Source organism: Phaseolus vulgaris, chromosome 4 (genome assembly GCF_000499845.2).
Source record: "Phaseolus vulgaris cultivar G19833 chromosome 4, P. vulgaris v2.0, whole genome shotgun sequence".
Lineage (NCBI taxonomy): Eukaryota > Viridiplantae > Streptophyta > Magnoliopsida > Fabales > Fabaceae > Phaseolus > Phaseolus vulgaris.
In genome coordinates, this window is record NC_023756.2 from 32797997 (window position 1) to 32821172 (window position 23176).

The 23176-nt window shown below is 33.3% G+C and overlaps 1 protein-coding gene across 1 annotated transcript; it reads left to right on the forward strand.

The window, feature by feature from the left end:
* The first annotated feature begins 20311 nt into the window (after positions 1-20311).
* Positions 20312-21979, forward strand: LOC137837539 (UDP-glycosyltransferase 1-like). The gene has a single exon (XM_068646560.1). The coding sequence runs from the start codon at positions 20384-20386 to the stop codon at positions 21806-21808; it is 1425 nt and encodes a 474-aa protein (XP_068502661.1). The 5' UTR covers positions 20312-20383; the 3' UTR covers positions 21809-21979.
* The last annotated feature ends 1197 nt before the right edge of the window (positions 21980-23176 follow it).

A 23176-nucleotide genomic window follows, 5' to 3' on the forward strand; every position in this document is an offset into this window, starting at 1 on the left:
CCTTTCTCTAATAACCATGCATCGATAGTTCTAAAAGGCTTAGGACCCCAGTCCTTGTCCACAACCTTTACTACTAACGTGGTCGGAAACTTCCCTTCGTTGCACATACTGTTTGCACATTGGCCACAATTGCATCCACTCTTCCGATACCAAGACTCTATCAAGCCTGCTCTTGGCCCTCCCATTAGAGTTGAACCAAGTAAAGTGCTTACCGACGAAAGGGAGCTCGATCAACAAGTTGGTATCAATGAACCGGTTGAAACCTCTTATTTCACTTGATTGAGAAACCCTTTCCGTCGCGCCTTTCCTTTCGCAAATGCTTTTAACAACGTTGAAATCTCCACTAAAGCACCAAATCAAATCTTGAGATGCCATTTTGATTCGTGATAACTCCTCCCACAGGATCTTCTTCTCCCTCAAAGAGCAGGCAACGTAGACATTGACCACCACACACCTGCAGTTAGCTTTCAGATACTTCCCAGTCACGGCAATAAACCCCTTCCCCATAACGTGGCTGTCATAAATAAAAGCATCTGTGTGCCACATCGAAAGTAAGCTTCCTCCGCCATTATCCCCTTCGTAAAGCAACCATCCAACTTTTTTATCCCCCCATAGCGAGTAACATCTAGCATCCGAGAACTGGACCGTTTTAGTTTCTTGCAGGCACACAAAATCCGCTCCCTCTCTAGCTATAATGTGCATCAAATACCTTGCTTTAGTGCCACCCCCCAACCCTCTTATGTTCCAATTACAATTATCATGATAACCCATCCTTATCCCCCTCCTTGGCATGTTTTGTACCCTCCGTGTCTCTTACTTCCATGCACACGTACTCTTGGACAACTTCCTCTTCGTTCTCATGACAGCGAATCCCTGATATTTTTCCAATCTCCCATAACAATTCTGGTTCCCCCCCATTGCCTTGTTCACACAGACGAGCATTACATTTAAATATGTCTCCATCCGAAATTGAAGCAGCGGTCTTACCTTCTTGGTGGTTCATGGGCGGTGCGGAACGAGCTTGTTTCTCATGTAGTCTAACAGACCGCCTCCTTTGGGGTAGAGATGAATCCCCCAATTCAATGAGCCCTTTCTTCTTCTGCTGGCGGAGTGGCGAATTACACAGACCTGTAATTCGTACCGTATGACCCCTTGATTGTCTTCCCCCTTCAACATCGTCATCTTCGACATAACTCTGGGGCTCGTCTTCCCCCAATGGCCCATTTCCCTCCTTCTTATCCGCCGTCGCACTCTTCAAGGGCCTTGTATCTCCCTCCCGATGTCCTGTGGTGTGTGTGTAACTGACGTTGTTGCATACATTCTCCGTCGCCCCCTGCATCCCACCCGCGTAACCTCCACTCCCTTCCTCTCTCCCACCGGTCTCCTTGGTGGGCCTTGGCCCACCTTCTTTTTCAGAGGGAAGATGGTCCCCACCATGTCGGGTTGGGCCTCCAAAAAACCTTCTTGGCCCAGACCATTGCACTTGAACGTAAGAGAAGAGGAGTATTCTATATCAACCACCAATTTGGCCAAGTCATCGTGTATAGGACTGCTACTATAGCCTTCGGCACACGCAAACGCTGAAGGTGAACCTAGTCCTGCACCTTCCATAGGCGTCCTGCTTTCACTTACTTCTTTCATGACAAAAGAGCAGCTTTTCTCCTGATTGTCTCTGATTCCTGTACTTAAATCCTTAAAAATCTGTTTTTCTGACAAGGTTCCCAAATTGCCCCTCTCCTTTTCCTGCCTGTCGTCCTCCTCTCGACTTGGGCGTGAGCTCTCCCCCTTCCCACTACCGGAGCTCGTCCTCGCCACTCTTGAGCGATAGGGATGATTCCTCAACGTAGGTCTCGGAGGACGATACACTATCCGTTGAGTCGAAAACATTGCATTTACAGGAACCTCCGCCATCTGTTGATAATTCCTCCTCCATAACAACGTTGCATACTAGATCATTAATCCTAACTTAACTTCATAAAATCATGAGATAGGTTTGTACCTACTTATATACAATGAATTGTTCCATCTCAAGTCGACGTGCGATCTTTAACAAAAATAAATTTAACTTTTTTATAAGATGAAAATAGTTTATGGAGATAAATAAAAAATATATTTGTAAAAAAATATGTTGTATGCAGATTCAAACTTATTTATTTTTATAGCTACCACATAAATTATCTAATATTATTATTGTTATTACATTAAAGGGAGAAAAGAAGAAAGAAAAGAAAGGGAAAAAAGAAGAAAGACGAAGAAAAAGAAGAAAATCATATACAGTGTAATAACATTATAGAGTATTGGATAAAAAAAAATGATATATTTGTTTTTTTTAATATGAATTAGTCATTTCCTATAAAATTTCTCACTTTTACTTATAGGGAAGGAAGGATACAAAATATTGTGAATTCTATTTTTTCACCATCAGAAATAATATACGAAAAGCATGAAAAGTCTCAAACTCGTATAGAAACGGAGAACTCCTAAGTTATCAAAAAGTTAATTATATTTTTTTATAGGAAATAAAAAATGAAATAGAATTGGAGTAATAGGGGCATAAATTTTAACATCTACTAAAATTGTATAGTTAATAAAAACAATGTACCTTTACATTATAATCTGTGCTTCCTTTCTCATACTTTGGTAGATACATTTTGTTCAAATTTATTATTTAAGAAGGAAAATTGACCTACATTGCCCTCTTTTGCTTATAAAATACCAACCAGCATCATTCTCACATTTTTTTAATGTGTTCCTATTAGTCATAGCTAGGATTATCCAACTTTTTTCTATATAGAATTTCACAATTGAACACAATTCATCGAGAGACTTATCTATAATCCTAGAAATTGTTGGATGTAAGAAGAACAATTTTTTATCTACTATCTTGTGACATTCTTCATGGTAGAAAATAACTTGTTTCATTACTTCTTATTCATAGATGGCCTTTTCTTTAAAGATGTTATTCATTTCCTTCAACTTTCTCCAATAGTGCACATCGTTACACAATTTCTTTCTAACTAGATTTATGAACTCATGTGCTTCCAAAAATCACCAGTACAAAATATCTTATTAACGACGGTTAAAAATGTCATATAAAGATAATTTTTGAACCATCATTATTACGAGTATCGTTATAAATCAGTTGTTTATAACGACAGTTATAGAACCGTTGTTATAAATCTACATTAACGACACATGTAGAAGCTAACATTCTACCAAATGAAAAAAAAACACTTATAGCGTCATTATAAGTGCCTATAAAGGGTTTTTAAAGACAGTTCCAAAGAACCGTCGTTATAAGTGTATTTTTTTTATAAATTTTTTTTTTATTATATACTCACTCTAATCATGCATAAAATATCAAATTCCCATAACAATAATGCACATAATATCTTAATTTAAATATGAAAGTGTACAAAAAGTTCTATAACTATATGAAAAGTTTTGTGTCATTCTGAAGTGTTATATATGGTTACCTTAAAGTGCATCCAAGTGAGTTTCTTTCCATTTACACTTGCACTTCTCCCCCACTCAACATGTTATATCCAAAATAAACACTGAAATAATAAGATTTCATGTTAGAACACACATATAACAAGTTCGTGAGTAATGTACAAGTAATAAATTTCTGAATGTAATGTAATCATAATGGTTTGATAAATCTCTAATTTATACTAGAAAACATCATGAAAAATTTCATAATTTTCTCACAAATGTAAGTATGAGAACTAAAACCTTAAAATACTTGAAAAAGACTTAAATAATACTTAAATCCAAAAAAACTAATTGTCACTAGTGCAAAAAGAAGAAAAGGATATGCTTTATTTAGTGCGGCTTTTGCGCTACCAGCTTTCGTAAAAAACGCGGTGGCATTTTTTAAATTATTTTGATTTCCGAATGCGGTTATTTGTATAACCGCACTTGTAAATCAAAGCGCTTGATTTATGAATGCGGTTATTTGAATAACCGCATTCATAAATTAAAATTCTTTGATTTACGAATGCGGTTTTACCTTTAACCGCATTCGTAAATCCTTTTTTACCCTAAATTTTGAAGCGCGCCACACACAATTTCAAACTTTATTTCTCGTCTTTGCCTTCGTTTCGCATTCGCACTCTGAGTTTGTCTCCTTTTGCTGCATCTGCATTCCATTTGTGCAATGTAAGTTTCTTGAACTCTCTTTCTTCCTCTTCATCTTCACAAATATATGCATAAATGTTTTTCGTTTTTCTTATATATGTTTTTTTCCTTGCATTGGTGGTCTCGAAGCACTGTTTCGTTGGCTGACATTCGTTTTTCTTACATTGTTTGGTTTCTCGCATTGCTCAGTACTCTTTCATTGTCTTCGTGGTTTCTTGTGGATTTTTTGGTTTGCTTCGTTGCTGCTTCCCTGTCCGTCGTCGCTTCTGCTGCCGCCACCATTGTTGGCGCTCCCGTGACTCTTCATCAACATTGGCTTCACACAAGATTGACGATGTTTTAAAATTTTTAATTTTTTTTTAATGATTTGGCATATACAAGTGCGGTTAACGCAAATAACCGCACTTGTAAATGGTATTTATAAATGTGGCTATATAGCCGCATTTATATTTCTTGATTTACAAGTGTGTGTTGATCAAATGCGGCTATAAAACCGCATTTATAAATTTGAAATAGCCGCATTTGTTTTATGTTTCTGCACTAGTGTGTAAACGATGTTTTTTTGGAATTTTGGTAGACCTAATCCCCTTTGTATTGGTCATGGGCTTCGTTACCTAGTTTCAAGCATCTTTCATTTTTTACGATCCTCCATCCGACTTCTCTATCAAAAGTTATGGACATTTGAAGTTTTTTCATGCTAATTTTTTGCATGAAACCCTACACCCTAGATTTATCACCCTTCTACTCAATTTCAGGACTCCTCAATCAAATATGCACTAAATGAAACCCTAAATTATTAACTAATCAACACATACATTCAAATATTTATTAAAAAATTTAAAAATCTGAACCCTAAAAATACTAACCTTTTAGAGCAAAGTCCGTGGAGGCAACGTGTCGTGGAGGTGCTAGCAGTGTGCGGAAGGTGTTTCCGGCATGCGAAGGTGAAGGGTTGGCGCACGGAGGCATAGACATCTGTTTGCTTATGATGCTGGGCATGTTGGCGTGGTGTTGAGGTGTGGACGACTGGACAAGGATCGGCGGGGCGGGGTTGGAGTTGGAGGACGGCGCAGAGCAGCAGATTTGGAAGACGACATGGAACAGAACACAACTTTTAGTGTATTGGAGAAGATGATGAGAATGGGAGAAGAAGAGATAATGGAGGAGAGGTCAGATCTTTGAGTGTATTGGAGGGTGAGAGACGAGAATGGGAGAATAAGAAAGAATGGAGGAGGAGGGCGTGGGATGAGAGGCGCGAAGCTTTGAGAGAATGAAAGGTGCGAATGGGAGAAGATGAGTGAATGAGTGTGCGTGAAATAGGTTTAGAAAATAACCGTCATTGTAAATCACCTGGGACCACTTTTAAAGATAGTTCAAAAAAGAACCGTCGTTATAAATCACTCAGAACCATCGTTATTTTGCAGTTAAATGTTGAATTAATAACGAAAATGTCACTGCGCTTTTTTCAACGACTTCGGGCCAACTATCGTTATTCATTGTCGTTATTATGGCTTTTGTACTAGTGAATGTACCTTTGCAGAAAGTGGTAACAGAGCAATAAAGCTCAATTGTAATATTTATTTTTTCATATCCTCGTGGTTTCCAAAAGGAAAATTAACATGATTTAAAGTTTCAAATTTAGATAGGCAAAATAGATAAAAAATTAATAGATAAATTTCATAACACATCTTTGTTATATAGTTGTTCCTTGTTAGCAACTTATTACGAATCAATTTCCAAATAGAAATACTTGTTTTTGGTGGAATATTATGTTAGAATAGGTGGTCTAAAACAAGAGTGTGGTGAATTGAATTGTTTTCACAAGAATATTATATTTTTAATTCACTATAAAAAACACAACAAACATATATTCAAAATATAAACAAATAGTTACAAGAATTCAATCAATTGATTTAATGTAGAACATTTTAAAGCAATTGATAAAACATATATCAGAGTGAGAGAGAGAAATTGCATAGGAGATTTATATTGGTTCACTCTAAAACCAAGAGCTACATTGAGTCCTCAACAAACTACTGAGAATTCACTAAAGCAAGCACACAAAGGTTTATAAAAACAATTAAGAGTGTTGATCTTTAACCCTACAAGAACACACACCACTCTTAACCACACACATAATTCATAAACTCTATCTAAGTCTACTTACACCAAAATACAACGAGAAGAGAAAAGTTTGAATATCTGGATTATTAAAGATGAATCACAATAGAAATACAAACCCGAAAACCTTCTTTACAAAACAAGAATGATCCAAGAAGCAAACTCCATCTCCAATAATAATTTTAAAACTTTCAGTTTTTCTCTCTTATGAAATTCTTGTTTGAAATGATCAGATGATATACTTATATAAGATAATAATGATTCTAAAAATAGTTTGATCATTTAATGAAAACAATTTTATTAATTAAAATTTGATTGGTTAATATAACAAATTTTGTTAAAAACATTTAATTGATTTTTGAAATAACTGACTATTTTTTAACTGAAGATATCACTAGATTTTAAATTGGTTCTTTTATCGAAATAACTTATTGATTTCACTTAATAGAAAAGAAAAAATAGAAAAAAAATCATTTTAAATTCTTTAAAAGCCTTAAGTGTTTGCAACTGGTTGATACGATAAATCAATATGTTAAAAATACTTACTATAGTCACCAGACTTGAATAGAAGTAATTTCAACTGATTAATACATGAATCAACTAATTAAAAAAAATACACAGATTTAGATAACAAAACATTTCAAGGAGATTACTTTTAAAATAACTTGGATGATAATGTAATGCAAAGTTATACATCAAAATATACCTAACCAAACACACACACACACACAACTTCATGTCTTCAAGACATATTGGATTCATCAAAGCTTATTGGTCAACAATCTCCCCCTATTTGATGAAGACAAATCCCTTCTGTTGTGTTGTAGATTTTGATACAAGGATATCTAGCAAAAATATAAAGGAAAGAGCAAACAATTCAGAATATACAAGTATAGGCGAATAACTAACACAAACTATGCAGAAACACAATTTCTACAGACTGTAAATCATAAAACAACAAAATTATGCAGAAATAATAACAGTAAAATACTAGAACAAACATCCAAATATTCTCCCCCCTCCTATCTTCGAAAAATAGACAATTCAAAAGAAGACAGAGAGAATAAAAAAAAATTAAGATAGATTCTGATAATCAAGAATGCCCAATTCATTTATTAAGACATTAAATCTATCCCGAGGAAGAGGTTTGGTAAAAACATCAGCGAGTTGATTTTCAGTTTCAACAAACTTTCTTTCACAGTTACCATTCAAAACATGATTATGATTGAAATGATGCCCAATTTCAATGTGCTTTATTCTAGAATGTTGAATCTGATTCTTTGTGAGATTGATGACACTAGTATTATCGCACAACAAGGATAGTTTGTTTAACTTTAAACCATAATATTCAAGTTGTTGTTTGATTCATAACATTTGTGCAAAAAAACTTCCAGTAGCAATATATTTTAACTATACAGTTGAGAGAGTCACACAAGCATGTTTCTTGATGTGTCAGGAGATAAGATTGGAACCAAGTAGGTGACATGTACCACTTGTGCTTTTTGTGTTTAACTAACACCTTGGAAAATCTGAATCAGAATATCCAATCAGAATAAACTAACATTGTTTGTTCCATTGAGGTATTTAAGGATTCATGTAGCAGTAATGAAGTGTCCTTATGATTTGATTGGGATCTTGCACACATACATACAATAAACTTGATGTATGGTCCGCTTACAGTAAGGTAGAGAAGAGATCCAATCAACCTTATAAACTTGGTTTGATCTACAAATTTTCCAGCCAGATCAACATCTATGTAACAACTTGTTGACATAGGTGTTGCAACTTCTTTGTAGTTTTCCATTTCAAACATCTTCAGAATGTCTCTGAAGTATTTGGTTTGACTAAAGAATATGTCATTCTTCATTTGTTTGACTTGCAGTCGAAGGAACTATGATAATTATCCCATCATGGAAATCTCAAACTCCCCTGCATAATTGATACAAATTCTTCACAAAGGCTGTCAATAGTAGCTCCAAAGATTATATCATCAAAATAAACTTGAACTAAGATAATATCATATATAGATTTTTTAATGAAAAGAGTTTTATCAATTTTTCCTCTCTCATATCCATGAAATAAGAGAAAATTGTTAAATCTCTCATACCACTACTGAGGAGTTTGCTTCAATCCATACAAAGCCTTTTTAAGTTTGAAAACATGTTCAAGATGCTTGTGATCTTCAAAACCAGGAGGTTGAGAGACAAGGACTTCTTCGTTGATAAAACCATTCAGAAAAGCGTTTTTCACATCCATATGAAATTTTTTAAAGTCACTCATACATGCAAAAACAAGCAACAATCTTACAGATTCTAATCTTACTACAGGGGCAAACATTTCATCATAATCAATACTTTCTTTCTTTATTATAGGCTTTTGCAACAAGCCTAGCTTTATTTCTAGTAATTATACCAGATTCATCAAGCTTATTTCTAAAACCCTTATTTCTAAAAACCCTTTTTTCTAAAAAACCGTTTAGTTATAATAGCATTCATATCATCAAATTTAGGCACAAGAATCCAAACATCATTTCTAACAAACTGGTTTAATTCATCATGCATAGTTGATACCTAGTTTTCATTATTTAAAGCTTCATTTATATATTTTGGTTCAATTTGTGACACAAATGACATATGTTCATGGAGGTTATTTAGAGAATGATGAGTAGATACCCCCTTATCTATTTGACCAATTATGATGTCCAGTGATAGATCCCTTGAAGTTCTCCATTCCTTTGGTAAGTCATTTTGTCCTATAATTTCAGCTAGTTGAATCGCAGATTCATCTGGTTGATTTTCTAAGAAGATCTTCAATTTCTGAAATCCAACATCTTAATCATCTTCTTCTATGACCTTTCTTGAAGAATCCTTCTTCACATGACCAGTCTCATTACATGTACATATTCTTCAACAATCATTAATCTTTTATTCTAAACCCTATATGCATGATTATTTAAAGAATAACCAAGAAAGATGCCATCATCTGCTTTAACATCAAATTTGCCAAGGTTTTCCTTTTCATTATTCAAAATAAAACACTTGCCAAAAAAATTTAAGTGACTAATGTTGGGTTTTCTACAATTGTACAACTCATAAGGGGTTTTCTTTAAATAGGTCTAATGAGTACTCTATTCATAACTTAACAAGTTGTGCTTACTGCATCAGCGTAGAAATATTTTGATAGAGAAAACTCACTTAAAATGGTTTTTGAAAGCTCTTCAAGAGACCTATTTTTCCTTTCCACAACCCCATTTTGTTGGGGAGTTCTAGGAGTAGAAAGATTGTGATGAATACCCCGTTTTTCACAAAAAGAACTGAATTTTTCATTTTGAAATTCTCCACCGTGATCACTTTAAATAAAACAAATATTGCTATAGTTTTTTATTTGTGAAAGCCTAACAAGCTTTTTAAGAGCATAATAGGTATCACTCTTGGATTCAATAAATAGGGTCTATGTGAATCTAGAGAAATCATCTACATCCACAAGTGCATAATAATTTCCGCCAATGCTCATAGTTCTTGAAGGACCAAATAAATCCATGTGAAGCAACTCAAGAGGTCTTGATGTTGAAACAACATTTTTCAAAGTTTGAAAGAACTTTTAACTTGTTTTCCCTTTTGGCATGCTTCACATATATGATCCTTTTCAAACTTGATTCTTGGTAAACCATCAACAAGATTTTTTAAAATTAATTTATTCAAATGATGCATATGAATACGAATAATTATTCTATGCCACAACCAAGATTCCTCATTTTTGGTTAAAAGTCAATCAATTTTTGATGCATAATTAGATATATCAAGTAGATAAACATTGTTAAACCTTTTACCAAATAGCTTAACATCTTGTGAGTTAGGCATACATATCACACAACAGTTTGATTTAAATGTCACTTGATATCCTTTGTCACACAATTGGCTTATGCTTAGAAGGATGTGTTAGCCCTTCCACAAACAATACTTCTTTTACAAGGAACGTATTCAAATCACCTATTATGCTTCTGCCAAGGATCCTTCATCGGTTATTGTCACCATATGCAACAAATCCTTCATACTTAAGGTGCAAATTCACAAATTTCTTCTTGTCCCCAGTCATGTACTTTGAGTAGCCATTGTCCAAGTACCAGAGGTGTTGTTTGGCTGTCAAGGATTCATGCAAAACAATTTATGGAATAAGATTTGGTCCCCTTATTAATTTGGGTCTTGTGTTGTTAATTAAACTCTTAGGAATCCACTTAACAAGACCCTTAGGCAAATCAACTTTTTAACTTTGCAGAATCTAGCAGTATAATCTGTGTTTAAGTAATAAAAACAAGTTATAGCACATTTAGACATTGGTTTCTTATTTTAAAAAAAGCTTATAAAATATTTGTTTATGGTGCTTGGATTATAGCTTGTTCCATAAACACAGTTTTGAGAACGAAAAACTGCTTCAGGATATAACTTACCTCTTGAGAATTTGTCCAAGGTTTCTACAAGATAATGGATATTTTTTTGGATAGAGACACAATTTTCTCAATTCTTTAAGTTAGAACATTTACAAGAAGGATTTTTTTATAAATGATTTCTTAAGTTTCCAAAACAGCTTTGGTGTTGTTTAACTCTTCTTCTAAAAAATTGACTTTATTTTCCAACAAGTTGTTTAAACCTTTCGACCTATTGTTTAACAAAGGAAACTTGTTAGCTTCTTCACATGTTTCTTTAAAAGCATCAAGCAATTGACTATAATTTTCAATATTTTCAGTGGAGTTAGAGCTTACATTACTTGTGTCAGAAGTATCTTTAGCCATCAAACACATATTTTCCTCCTCATCATCCCTTGATGTTGAGCTTGAGGAAGAATCATCATTGTCTTGCCATGCAATGTATACTCTTCTAACTTTCCCTCTTTTCTTCTATTTTCTGTCAAAAGAATTTTCTTTGCTAAAATCATTTGGACATTCAATTTTGATATGTCCTTGTTTTCCACAACCAAAACAAGTACAATTTGAAGAATTAAAATCAATTGATTTCTTTGGATTATATATGTTTGAAGAATGTGACTTATCCTTGTTATTCTTTCTCAAGAACTTACCAAATTTTCTTGTTAGCAGGTTGAGAGTCTATGCATCACTGCAGTCACTAGATTCTTGATCTATTTTCTGGACAACAGATTTTAAGGAAATCCCTTTAACTTTCTTTTCTTTAGTTTCTTTCTCATTCAATTTGTTCATTTCTAGATCATGCTCTCTGAGTTTTCCAAATAGTCATGCAGTGGTCAAGGTTATTAAATTTGAAAAAATATCAGAATTTAATGCAATCATAATCAACTTTCTTTCCCTCAGTCTTAGTCGATAGAGACCAAAATTTTTCAACAAACACTTTATCAGTTTCATGTTTTGGTATAAAAGGCTCATTTATAATAGCATCCCAAATCCCTTTATCAACTAATTCAACAAAGATTTTCTATCTGACTTTCCAGAATTGGTAGTTCACTCCACAAACAATAGTGGTTTGTTTATGGAAGCCCTTTCACCTAAAGCTAGTTTTTCAGCCATTTTTAAAAAAGATTTAGGATTGAAACTTGAATAACATACAATAACTTAGCTCCTAATGCCAAATGTTAGAATAGGTGGCCTTAAACAAGAGGGAGGGTTAATTGTTTTCACAATATTTTTGCAAATATTTGAGTAGGATTGAAATCTTAATAAAATCAACTAATAGATTTATATGTTCAACTAACTATAAAAAGCACAATAAACATATATTCAAAATATAAACCAGTTGTTACAAGAATTCAACCAATTGATTTAAACATAGAAAATTGTAAAGAAATTGATAAAACAAATTTTAGAGAGAGAAAGAGAATGATTTTAAAATTTTATTTTCTCTCTCTTATGAAATTCTTTTTTGAAATGATCATATTACATCCTTATATAAGGTAATAATGATTGTAAAACAATTTGATCATTTAATGAAAACAATTGTATCAATTAAAATTTGATTGGTTAATATAATAAAATTTAGTTATACATTTAATTGATTTTTGAAATAACTAACTTTTTCTCTTTTAACAGAAGAAATCATCAAATTTTAAATCGGTTTTTTTATCGAGATAAGTGATTGATTTTAGTTAACAAAAAACAAAAAATAGAAAACAAAATATTTTTTAAATCTTTTAAAAACCTTAAGTGTTTTCAACCGGTTGATATGATAAATCAATATGTTAAAAATACTTACTATAGTCATCAAATTGGATATAAGTAATTTCAATTGATTAAAAAATACACAAATTTAGAAGAAAAAAAACATTTCAAGGAGATTACTTTTCAAGTGAGTTGGATCATAATGTAATGCAAATTTATACATAAAAAACTATCTAACCAAACACACACACACAACTTTAAGACATATTGGATTCATCAAAGCTTATTGGTCAACATATTTTTGCCTCACAATTGTTCATAAGCATTGCTAGCTTGAGTTCCTATTTTAATGTCATGTAATTGATATATGTCGATTTAGCTAAATAAGAACCACTTGATTCAGCCTTCTAATTTTTTCCATCTTAGTGCATTTATTTTCATCTTTATCCTTTCCAACTCTCCTTGCAGGTTACCTCGTAATACTTTCTCCAATTCAAATAAGTCACTCTCAATTCTCACCTTTTCATTTTCCCATAGTGTATACCTGTTTTGTTTGTTAGATAGAAACTCTAAATACTTTAGAGTGTGTTTGTTATAGTTTTTATTATTGTTGTGGTATCCATATATTTTCTTAGAATTTAACCTTTTTACCCTCCCCAAAGCCTAGACATTTGTTTCTCGAACCATCCAACTCGGTTGCCTTTTCCACACGCCTTTTGTATATTATTCCACCAACATGACCTATTTTTGTTGCTCTGATTTCCATCAATTCTCTCTAATCTTCACATGTTGCATTTACAACCTTATACCACATTTTATTCCTTTCATTATGATTTTTTCAAATTCATTTTCCTGGCAAGGCTTCATTAGAATAAATTATTTCTCACTCCCAATCTTTCACGCTATTTTTGGCTTTAAGGTTGTGAAAGAATGGTTACCTCCTTTAGTAAAATTTCCTCTTTTATGAAAATCTCTCACAAAATCCATCACTTTACTTTGTCAAGAATACAAGTGTGAGTTGAAAGTCTCACATTGAATAGAAATAAGTTACATAACATATAAGTAAAAATTCTTTTGAATAGGGATTTCAAGAAAGTGTTGCATTCAAGAGGGAGGTGTACTAATAATGTGAAGGAACATACATTTTAAAAGGGAAATTACTAGTATAATTCAGTTTTCCAAGTGTAAGTTGAAAACTCCACATTTGATAGAATAAGAAAAATTATTTACTCAAAATATCTTCCAACTTTTTCTTTTAATAATTGGACTTTGATCCAACCTCCTTGTATGTCGAATATTTTTAGCATATTTTTATTTTATTTTTCTAGTTAAAGATTGAGTGAAAGAACTTAGTATTGCAAGCGCCTTTTTTTGCATCCATTTTATTATAGCCTTTTTGTCTTTCTATGGATTTTTATAACCATTAACATTCAATTGTCGTTGTTGTAATTTCAAATTTTCCAATTTTTCCTCTTCATCTTATGTTTGGATATGCTTCGTTTTATCTAACTAATTCATCATTTTTCTTATCAACAAAGAATAAAGAATAAATTAAAAGGAGCATTTGGGGTGTTCCAACCCATATACAAAAGAAAAAGTTTCAGCTCCAGGGAACTTGTTGGCCCAAGACAACTAAACCAACAAAAGAAAAGCCACAACTTATCAAGTTTAAAACCCCATTCATACATCCTATTATATTCCCCTTCCTAAGCACCCTCTACTAAAGCTTTCCAGTTTACCAAAAATAAAGTCCTAAAACACCAAAACCAAACAAAAGCATAGGCCTATTTAGTAGTACGACACTATCAGATGCCCCTTACTGCTATGATTTTCCTAGTTGCATGGACGTGCTGAACATGGCTACCAACTCTGTAAGCTAGTTGCAACCAAAGGAGAGGGATTCACTTTTTCAATTCCTAACTTTGTTGCATAGGTTTCCCTCCCCCTTATATGTGAGCATAGAATTGTATTGTTGCTAGTCCACCTAATTCTTGCAACATCAGAACAGAACACTTTTCCCAACCTAAAAACAACAACATGAATTTCTAGAAGGGATAACTTCGTGAAAATTAGAAGAATTAAATGTTGTAAAAAAACCGCCAACCTCAAAAGGGGGTAAATTGAAACTTAAAGATTTTTTCAAATCTTCGCTTTTCTTGACAAACAATTATTTCAACTGATTATTCATTAAAATCAACAAATCAAAAACTAATCAGCAATCATGTTAAAGATATAAACCGATTGTTTCTGGAAAAACAACTAATTCAAATTTCAACAGAATAAATGAGAGTAAAAGATAATAAATTCTTTTATGAAATCAATTGATTTAAAAAAGAAAGGCATATTATTATGTGTAGAATAAAAAGAAGTAAGCATAAAAACAAAGAACACAAATATTGTTTTATATTGGTTCACCCTTTTTCAAGAGCTACATCTAGTTACCATTTCACATTGAAATGATTTTCACTAATCACACAAACACTTGTATAAGGAACAATCAAGAACAACAATCTTGAACCCTACACGATTAGTTCTACCCCTGTAGCACCCTGTTACCCAAGAAACCATATCTTACACTGTAATACAATTCAAATGCGAGTGAAGAAAAAAACAATAAAACAAAAACATTTGATAGAAAAATTAGAGAAGTTCAAACTAGATTTATGGTTATTTAGCATAGTCTTGAATCCTTCACGAAACAAAATGATGGTACAAATACTCTAAGAAATTAAGAAAAACTTCACAATCTTTTTGTAAAATAGTATATAAATGTTTTTCTCAACTTCAAATTCAAAAAATGGTTCTGTTTTAAGGTTCTAGGAACCTATTTATAGATTTTGACAATCAATAAAACTGATTAAAATTATAACTGTCAAAATCAATATGTTAAAACATGAATTAACTAGTTTGTTTCACTTAAAAGGGAAATTACTAGTATAATTTAGTTATTCACACATGTTAAAAAATTCAAATGAAAAACATTTTATTTGAAAAAAAACTCAATTTTTAGCAGTTTAAAACTTTTCAAAGAAAACACTTAAAAATCCATAAGTATTTACAACAAGTTGATTCATGAATTCAACAAATTTAAAAGAAAAAACTTTCATAAATGATTTCCAAAACATTTTCAAAAGAATTTTAACCATTTTAAAATTTTTGTCTAGGATCCATCATCTCATTTTGCAAAACATAAAATGTAGACACAAGAAAACACTAAACTAAACTAGCTAGACTTCATCAAATACAAATTGGAAAAATACCCTAAGATGTCCAACATTAAGAGGAGAGGAAAGAAAAAGCAGAGTCCTAACTAAAAGAAAAGCATTTCTAGTTAAGAGTTTTTAAGCACATGATTTAAGACCAATCGGAAAAGGAGAAAGTGATTACTGATAGTTTACTCTTCAACCATAACCAACATTTGAGTTGGGCCATATACAGAATCTCCTCAGCTTCTACTACCCCATGTTGGAGTACGAGTTCCTATGATCCCATATGTTCATACTATTACAGTTCACATTGCCTTCCAGTTTAGGTTTTGCTTACAATTTAAATCAGATAGATTAAACTTCTCATAATGCTTATAAAGATTATTATGTTGGACAAATTGAGTGCCTACGCATCTAAAACAAGAGTTTCAGGCAACTAGAGCCATGACATCAAGAAACAAGTGGTTTACAGTTTCTACATCTTGGGAGCAGAGAGGACATGGAGCACTTTATAAATTAACCCCTCTATTAACAAGGTTAACCCTCGTAGGCATTTTTCCTAAAAATACCCTTCAGGCTAGGATTTGAGCATTGGGAGCAACTTTTACAGGCCAAATTTTTCAAAAAAAATTGTTGTTTTCATCCCTGATTCTATTCCTTAAGATTTTGTAGGTTGACCTAAATAAGACACTTTTTCTTGTTCACCTAGCCATGTCTTTGTGTCATGTGTATCCCTCCTTAGATTTACATTGTTTAATTGACTAATCAATACTTCTTCTCTTTAGCTCTCCCCCACTCGAATCCATCCCTTCTCCATAGTAGATTCTAGATCCAACATGTTTTTGTCCATCTCACTACTTCCCCCACTATTTTCCCTTGGTCTATAGATTCTAGGGAAAGTATGTTTAAGGTTATCATCTCTTACCCATTTATCTTCCAAAAATTTGACCCTATCCTATTCTAATTTCCCAACCAATTATGTTTACAAACCAGTTTCATTTCCTCCCTGTCCACATACTTTAGTTACATCCCTCCACCACCAAGACTTAACTCTATCATGTATGTTTCAGTCTTTACCTCTATCAGGCCTGTACTTAGACAATATAATTTCTCTCCACTTCCTATTTGTTTCAATTCTTAGGTGCCACATCCACTTTGCAAGTAAAATTTTATTGAATGTTCCACTTTCCTTAATACCTAAGCCCCCTCTCCCCGCTCTTCCTTTAACTTATAAATCTTAGTCCAGTTTACCCAAGCTATTTTACTAGTGTTACTCTTCCAATCCCATAAAAAGCTTCTTTGTACCTTTGTAATTTTCTGACACACATTGATTAGAGATCTGAAAAATGAAAAATAATAGAGTGGGAGTGCTATGAAAATGCAACTTACCAAACATATTCTCCCTACAAGAATCAGGTATCTATCCTTCCAAGCATTAAGTTTTCCTTTAATTTTATCTAGGATTGGTTTATAAAACTTTTTTTTTCCTTGGATAGCCTCCCACCTGCATACCTAAATACTTGAAGGGGATGGTCATTTGGACACAATTTAGATTTTTAGAATACATTTAATTTACTTCTCCTTCGGTACCTATTGATGTTATCTTTGACTTATGAAAGTTGACCCTTAAGCCTGAAGTTAACTCAAAACATCTAAGAATGAATTTTATAGTAAGTACGTTTTGGTGATTAGATTCACACATGAAAATAGTGTTATCCACAAACTGAAGGACACTTACTTCTATCTCATGACTCCCAATTTTCAGATCATGAAGTAATTCTACCTTTACTCCTTGTCTTACTAGCCTCGCCAAACTCTCTACTACAATAAGAAACAAAAATGGTGTCAAAGGGTCGCCTTGTCTAATCCTTCTAATTGGTTTGAACTCCTAAGTTAGACTCTCAGTAACTAATACTGAGATTGTGGCTAATTCCATTTAGCCCTTAACCTAAAATATCCACTTCCCATTAAAGTCTAATCTATTTCTCATGTAATATAGAAATTCCCACCTCATTGAGTCATATTTTTTTCATGGTCCACCTTGATAAATACACCAGTTTTGCCTCTCCTTCTTATTTCTTTTATTACTTCATTGGCTACTACGATACTATCTAGTACACTCGTGCCCTTTAAAAGAGCTGACTTTGAAAAGTCTATAACAGAAGGTAAACCTTACTTAATCCTATTTGATAATAGCTTAGAGATAATCTTATATAATGTCCCAACTAAAAATATTGGTTTATACTGATCAAGATTAATTGGGTCACTTATTTTAGGGACTAGTCCTATGAAGATGTGTTACAACTCCTATAAATTGTCCCGGAGCAGTCCACTGTTATTATGATGCCTTGTTTTATACTTTTCCTATTGTATTTAATAAAAACAAAGTTAAAATCAACGAACTTTTGTATCCTTCACAATGTCATATCACATCCTTAACCTCTTCCTCAACTATATTGTTAATGACCACAACTATAACCTCTTCCTCAACTATATTGTTGTTGACCATCATATTTTGTTAATTTGATAGTCTTAAATTCTACATTCTGGTATCTTTCTTGTGTGTCTCCAAAGCTTTCTATATTCTACTCCTTTATTTTATGTTTCAACCCTTTTCATTTTTATTTCAAAACCCTAATTGTATAACCAAATCTTCTCATCCCTCCTTTATTATTTATTTGAATATTTTATCCTTCATCTAACAATCTAGTACCCTAAAATGCTTAGTATAACCAAATCTTCTCATCCCTCCTTTATTATTTATTCTAATATTTTATCCTTCATCAAACAATCTAGTACCCTAAAATGCTTAATTAGTATACGAGCCTTGTTGAGTATTTTTTCATTGAGATTCTACAGTAATCAAATATACTTATGTTAAGCATATATTTAGCACATTCTCTCTAAACGTTTTAGCCATATTCTTCTTTTCTACATGAAAGAAATGAATACAATTGTCTTGTTTCCATTCCTGTCATAATTAGTATTTTTCACTGTACAAGCAAAGCACAAAAGGAAAACTCTATACATTTTGCTCACTTTCATTTTGGAAAACATGAAAAATAAAAAATAATGCATAACATATATAACTGCATAAAGCATATATATAAGCATAAAATAAACATATCTAGTGCTCCTCTGAAAGTTTAGTTTAATTTAGAAGACATTGTTATTTGTTATGAACGTGAGATGCACAATTATTAAAATTCCGATATAATGCTGACTTTTTTTTTTGTAAGGGAAACTCTTCTTTTTACGAATTCGTGCAAACACGAAACATAAATAAAGGTTCACCTGTGATTTTCAATAAAAAAAAAAACACAAATTTTATTTATAATTTTTTAGTAATACACGTGTGTTTCGTATGATTCGTACCTGTAGTATGAGTATCAAATAACACTTTTTAAAATAAATATTCATTTATTCATTAAAATAAGTAATCCATTTAGTTTTTAAAATTGCAACATATAATTGAAATAAATAAAATAACAAAATATTCCTCAAACTTTGCAGCCTTAATCAGTCATTAAAGTTATATAATTAAATTGATTCCAAAATAAATAAAAGTACAAAAGATATTTAAAATAATAACTATCAGTAACTTTAGTGTTTGAAATTATGATAATAAGATAATTTGATCCACTTTTAAAGAATGATACTAATTTCTACTCTTTACATGTGTGCTTATAATCAATAATAAGATAATTTAGAATTATTTGTAAAAGAAATTTAAGGTTCTACTATCAAGTGTTTGTTCCTGTTATGATTTTGTCTTTTAAACGACCTTTAGACTGAATTAAAAGATAAAATAAATATAATTTACTTTTGTCTCAAGTGTCAAATAATGTGAAATCTTTTGGCATGCCAAAATAAATAAGTAATCTAGTTAAGATCTTAGATCTTAAGGGTAGAACTATTTTAGAGTCATCCTCTTTTTTTCCAAGATGATATCATTACTTGATATTTTTTAAATCTGTTTGTAACATCATTAAGAAGGTTAATAAATGTATTCAAGATATTATTTACATTGAATTATTTTTTTTTAAAACTACATCAGTATATATATATATATATACATTGACTTCAACTCTTATTGTGTAATAAAAGAAGTTTTTCAATCTAATGTTAAGGAGGAATAGTCTTTTAGAACACCTATGTATCTTTAGATATAGTATCAATATTTTGATATTCAATATATTTTAGATAATATTAGAGATCAATCAATACATGTTATACTTTCATAACAATTTTATTTTTAAAACATGTATTGATAAATTAAAAAGAAAATAATATATAAATTTCCATTGATTTTAATTATAAATATAAGAAAAAATTAGACGTATACCAAATAATAATTAACTATAATAAGTTTTAACATGTGTTTCGATTATAATTTTAAAATATAAATTATTGATAATTTATAATATTAAATATTATTTTATTACTTATTTATTTGAGTGTTTATTATAATTTCAAGAGTTAATTGGTTGTCAATATATAATTATAAATTATATATTGACAACCAATTAATAAGGACTATTTATCATTTTATTAATTTATTGACAGCTGCTATTTTAAGGACTAAATTAGCTCTTTACTCGTTAAAACAATATAAAAAGAAATTAAAAAGAGACAGTGAGAATTTTAAATGTTAGATGTTCCAGCAGACATATAATCCAAGAGACTTGGGCACCATGTTCCCTATATATAGAGCAAGAACTTTCACCTTCACTCACACACAACAATCCTCCTTCGAATCACGAGAGAAACAAAGACTTTCTCTAGAATCGCCATGACCATGAAGAAGGACTCCATTGTTCTCTACTCAGCTTTGGGAAGAGGACACCTAGTTTCCATGGTGGAACTAGGCAAATTCATACTATCCCACCACCCTTCTCTCTCCATCACAATCCTCTTCCTCACTCCACCCCCTAACCAAGACACCCCTACCTCCCCCACCGCCTTCACCTGCGCCGCCACCGCCAAATACATTTCCGCCGTCACCGCTGCCACCCCCTCCATCACCTTCCACCGCATCCCCCAGATCTCCCTCCCCACCGTCCTCCACCCCCAAGCCCTCAACTTCGAGCTATGCCGCGCCACCACCCACCACCTCCGCCGCATCCTCAACTCAATCTCTCACTCCTCGAATCTCAAAGCCGTCGTCCTAGACTTCATGAACCACACTGCCACATGTGTCACCAACGCGCTCCAAATCCCCACGTACTTCTACTACACTTCCGGTGCCTCCACCCTCGCCATTCTCCTTAAGCAACTCATTATTCATGAAAGCACTACCACGTCCATCAAGGACCTCAACATGCACATCACCATCCCCGGGGTGCCCAAGATCCACACTGATGATCTTCCTGATCAGGGAAAGGATCGTGAAAGCGAAAGTTGCAAGGTTTTTATCGACATAGGGAAATGCATGAGGGACAGTTACGGGGTTATAGTAAACACTTGTGATGCCATCGAAGGGAGGGTTATAGAAGCGTTCAACGAAGGCTTGATTGAAGGAACCACGCCACCCGTGTTCTGCATGGGGCCTGTGATTTCTTCTAGTCCTTGTAGAGGGGACGATAACGGGTGTCTGAGTTGGCTCGACTCGCAACCGAGTCAGAGTGTTGTGTTTTTGAGCTTTGGAAGCATGGGAAGGTTCTCCAGGACGCAGATAAGAGAGATCGCTAAGGGGTTGGAGAAGAGTGAGCAAAGGTTTTTATGGGTTGTGAGGAGCGAGTTCGAAGAGGGTGACTCGGGGGAGCCACCGAGTTTGGACGAGTTGCTGCCAGAGGGGTTTTTGGAGAGGACAAAAGAGAAGGGGATGGTGGTGAGAGACTGGGCCCCACAGGCGGCGATTCTGAGTCATGAGTCTGTGGGTGGGTTCGTGACTCACTGCGGGTGGAACTCGGTGTTGGAGGCTGTGTGGGAAGGGGTGCCAATGGTGGCGTGGCCCCTGTATGCAGAGCAGAAGCTGAATAAGGTGGTTTTGGAGGAGGAAATGAAGGTGGGTTTGAGTGTGAAGGGGAACAAAGAAGGGTTAGTGAGTTCCACCGAGTTGGGAGACCGAGTTAAGGAGCTGATGGACTCGGACAAAGGGAAAGAGATTAGACAAAGAATTTTCAAAATGAAAATGAGTGCTAAAGAGGCAATGACTGAAGGTGGATCTTCTGTGGTTGCTTTGAATGAGTTAGTGCAAAAATGGAAAGCACACTAATGTTTGTGCAATTATCCTGCTATGCATAATTTATTCAGAATTGTTTTGAGAGTGAGATAATAATTAGAAAAGTGTGAGAGATTCAGTATAAGAAAAAGAATGATCATGGTGACTTACCTTGTTGTAAATTCTCAATGTTGTCAAGATTAATTTAAATCAATGTTTCAGGTACATGTTTCAAGTTTAGATTCTCTTGGAAAAATGAGTTACATGGAGAACATATTTACCCATTTCTTTAAAATGAGAACATGGAGAACATAATAATTCGAACAAGAATTGTCTTCTTCTTAAATTAGTTTAAACATATCTTCTCGATCTCAACTTTAACCCAGAACACCAAAAAATTTTAGAATTATGTTGTAAAGTAAGTATAGGAAAAAAACAATTATCTTGAGTTCTTTGTTTCTAGGTATCCACGGAGTTCTTCCCTTGTGTTTTTGTCTAAATTTATGTGAAGTTTTAGTTTATTTTTGGATATTTTGAATTTTTGTTTAGGTGTTATATATCGGTTTATAGGTAGCAAGCAATACTCTTGTATCAAAGCAGAATTGATATTTGAAAACAGTGGTTACACTTGGGTTGAAGTTTTAAATAAATTATGTGGTTGACAATTGTTAAGTAAGTGGGAAACGAGAATGAAATAGTCCTCAAGGCTTGTATCGAAGGCAAGCTTGTCTATAAGGATGACAAGGCCGATGAAGGAGAACGCTTTTGTTATTTCAACGATATCCTATTTTTAAAATCGAGTATTTTCTCTGGGATCCTTTAAAAAGGAGATTTTATTAGTGTTGAACTGTTGCAAACTCCATCCCAAAGTTGAACTTTGTTAGTGCCTTCCGAATCCTTTGCTCAATTCTAAACATTTCCCCTTCAGCTAACATATTTTTATACTTTCCTTTTCCTTTCTTCCTTAAAATTCAAAATACACTTCTTTAAAGTGCGTCTTTTCCCTTTTGTACCATCTCTATTAGAGAGATTTTCTTTGTACTCGATGCCTATTCCAATTGCTTAGCAACCTAACTTACCAACCTAGATGAGGACGAGGCTCAAATTGCCGAGCACTCAAAGAGATGTCATGCATTTTTTATACGGCTACCCTCATAAAACTCTAATAGCGAGGCATAAACTCCAAAGTGTACATAGGTAGGAAGCAATTCTTTCTAATAATATTAAAGATTTACCTTTGCAATATGAAGAGGGGTATCCCAACCCTTTACACAACCCAAACCCTATTTTCTACTCACGCTCAGAGATCACCACTATATTTCTAAGACAACAATGATGCACAACTTCGGCGATCCCCGACTACACACGCACAGATACCGCCTATTCACCGACCGGTGATCATGTTGGTTACGGTGATGATGC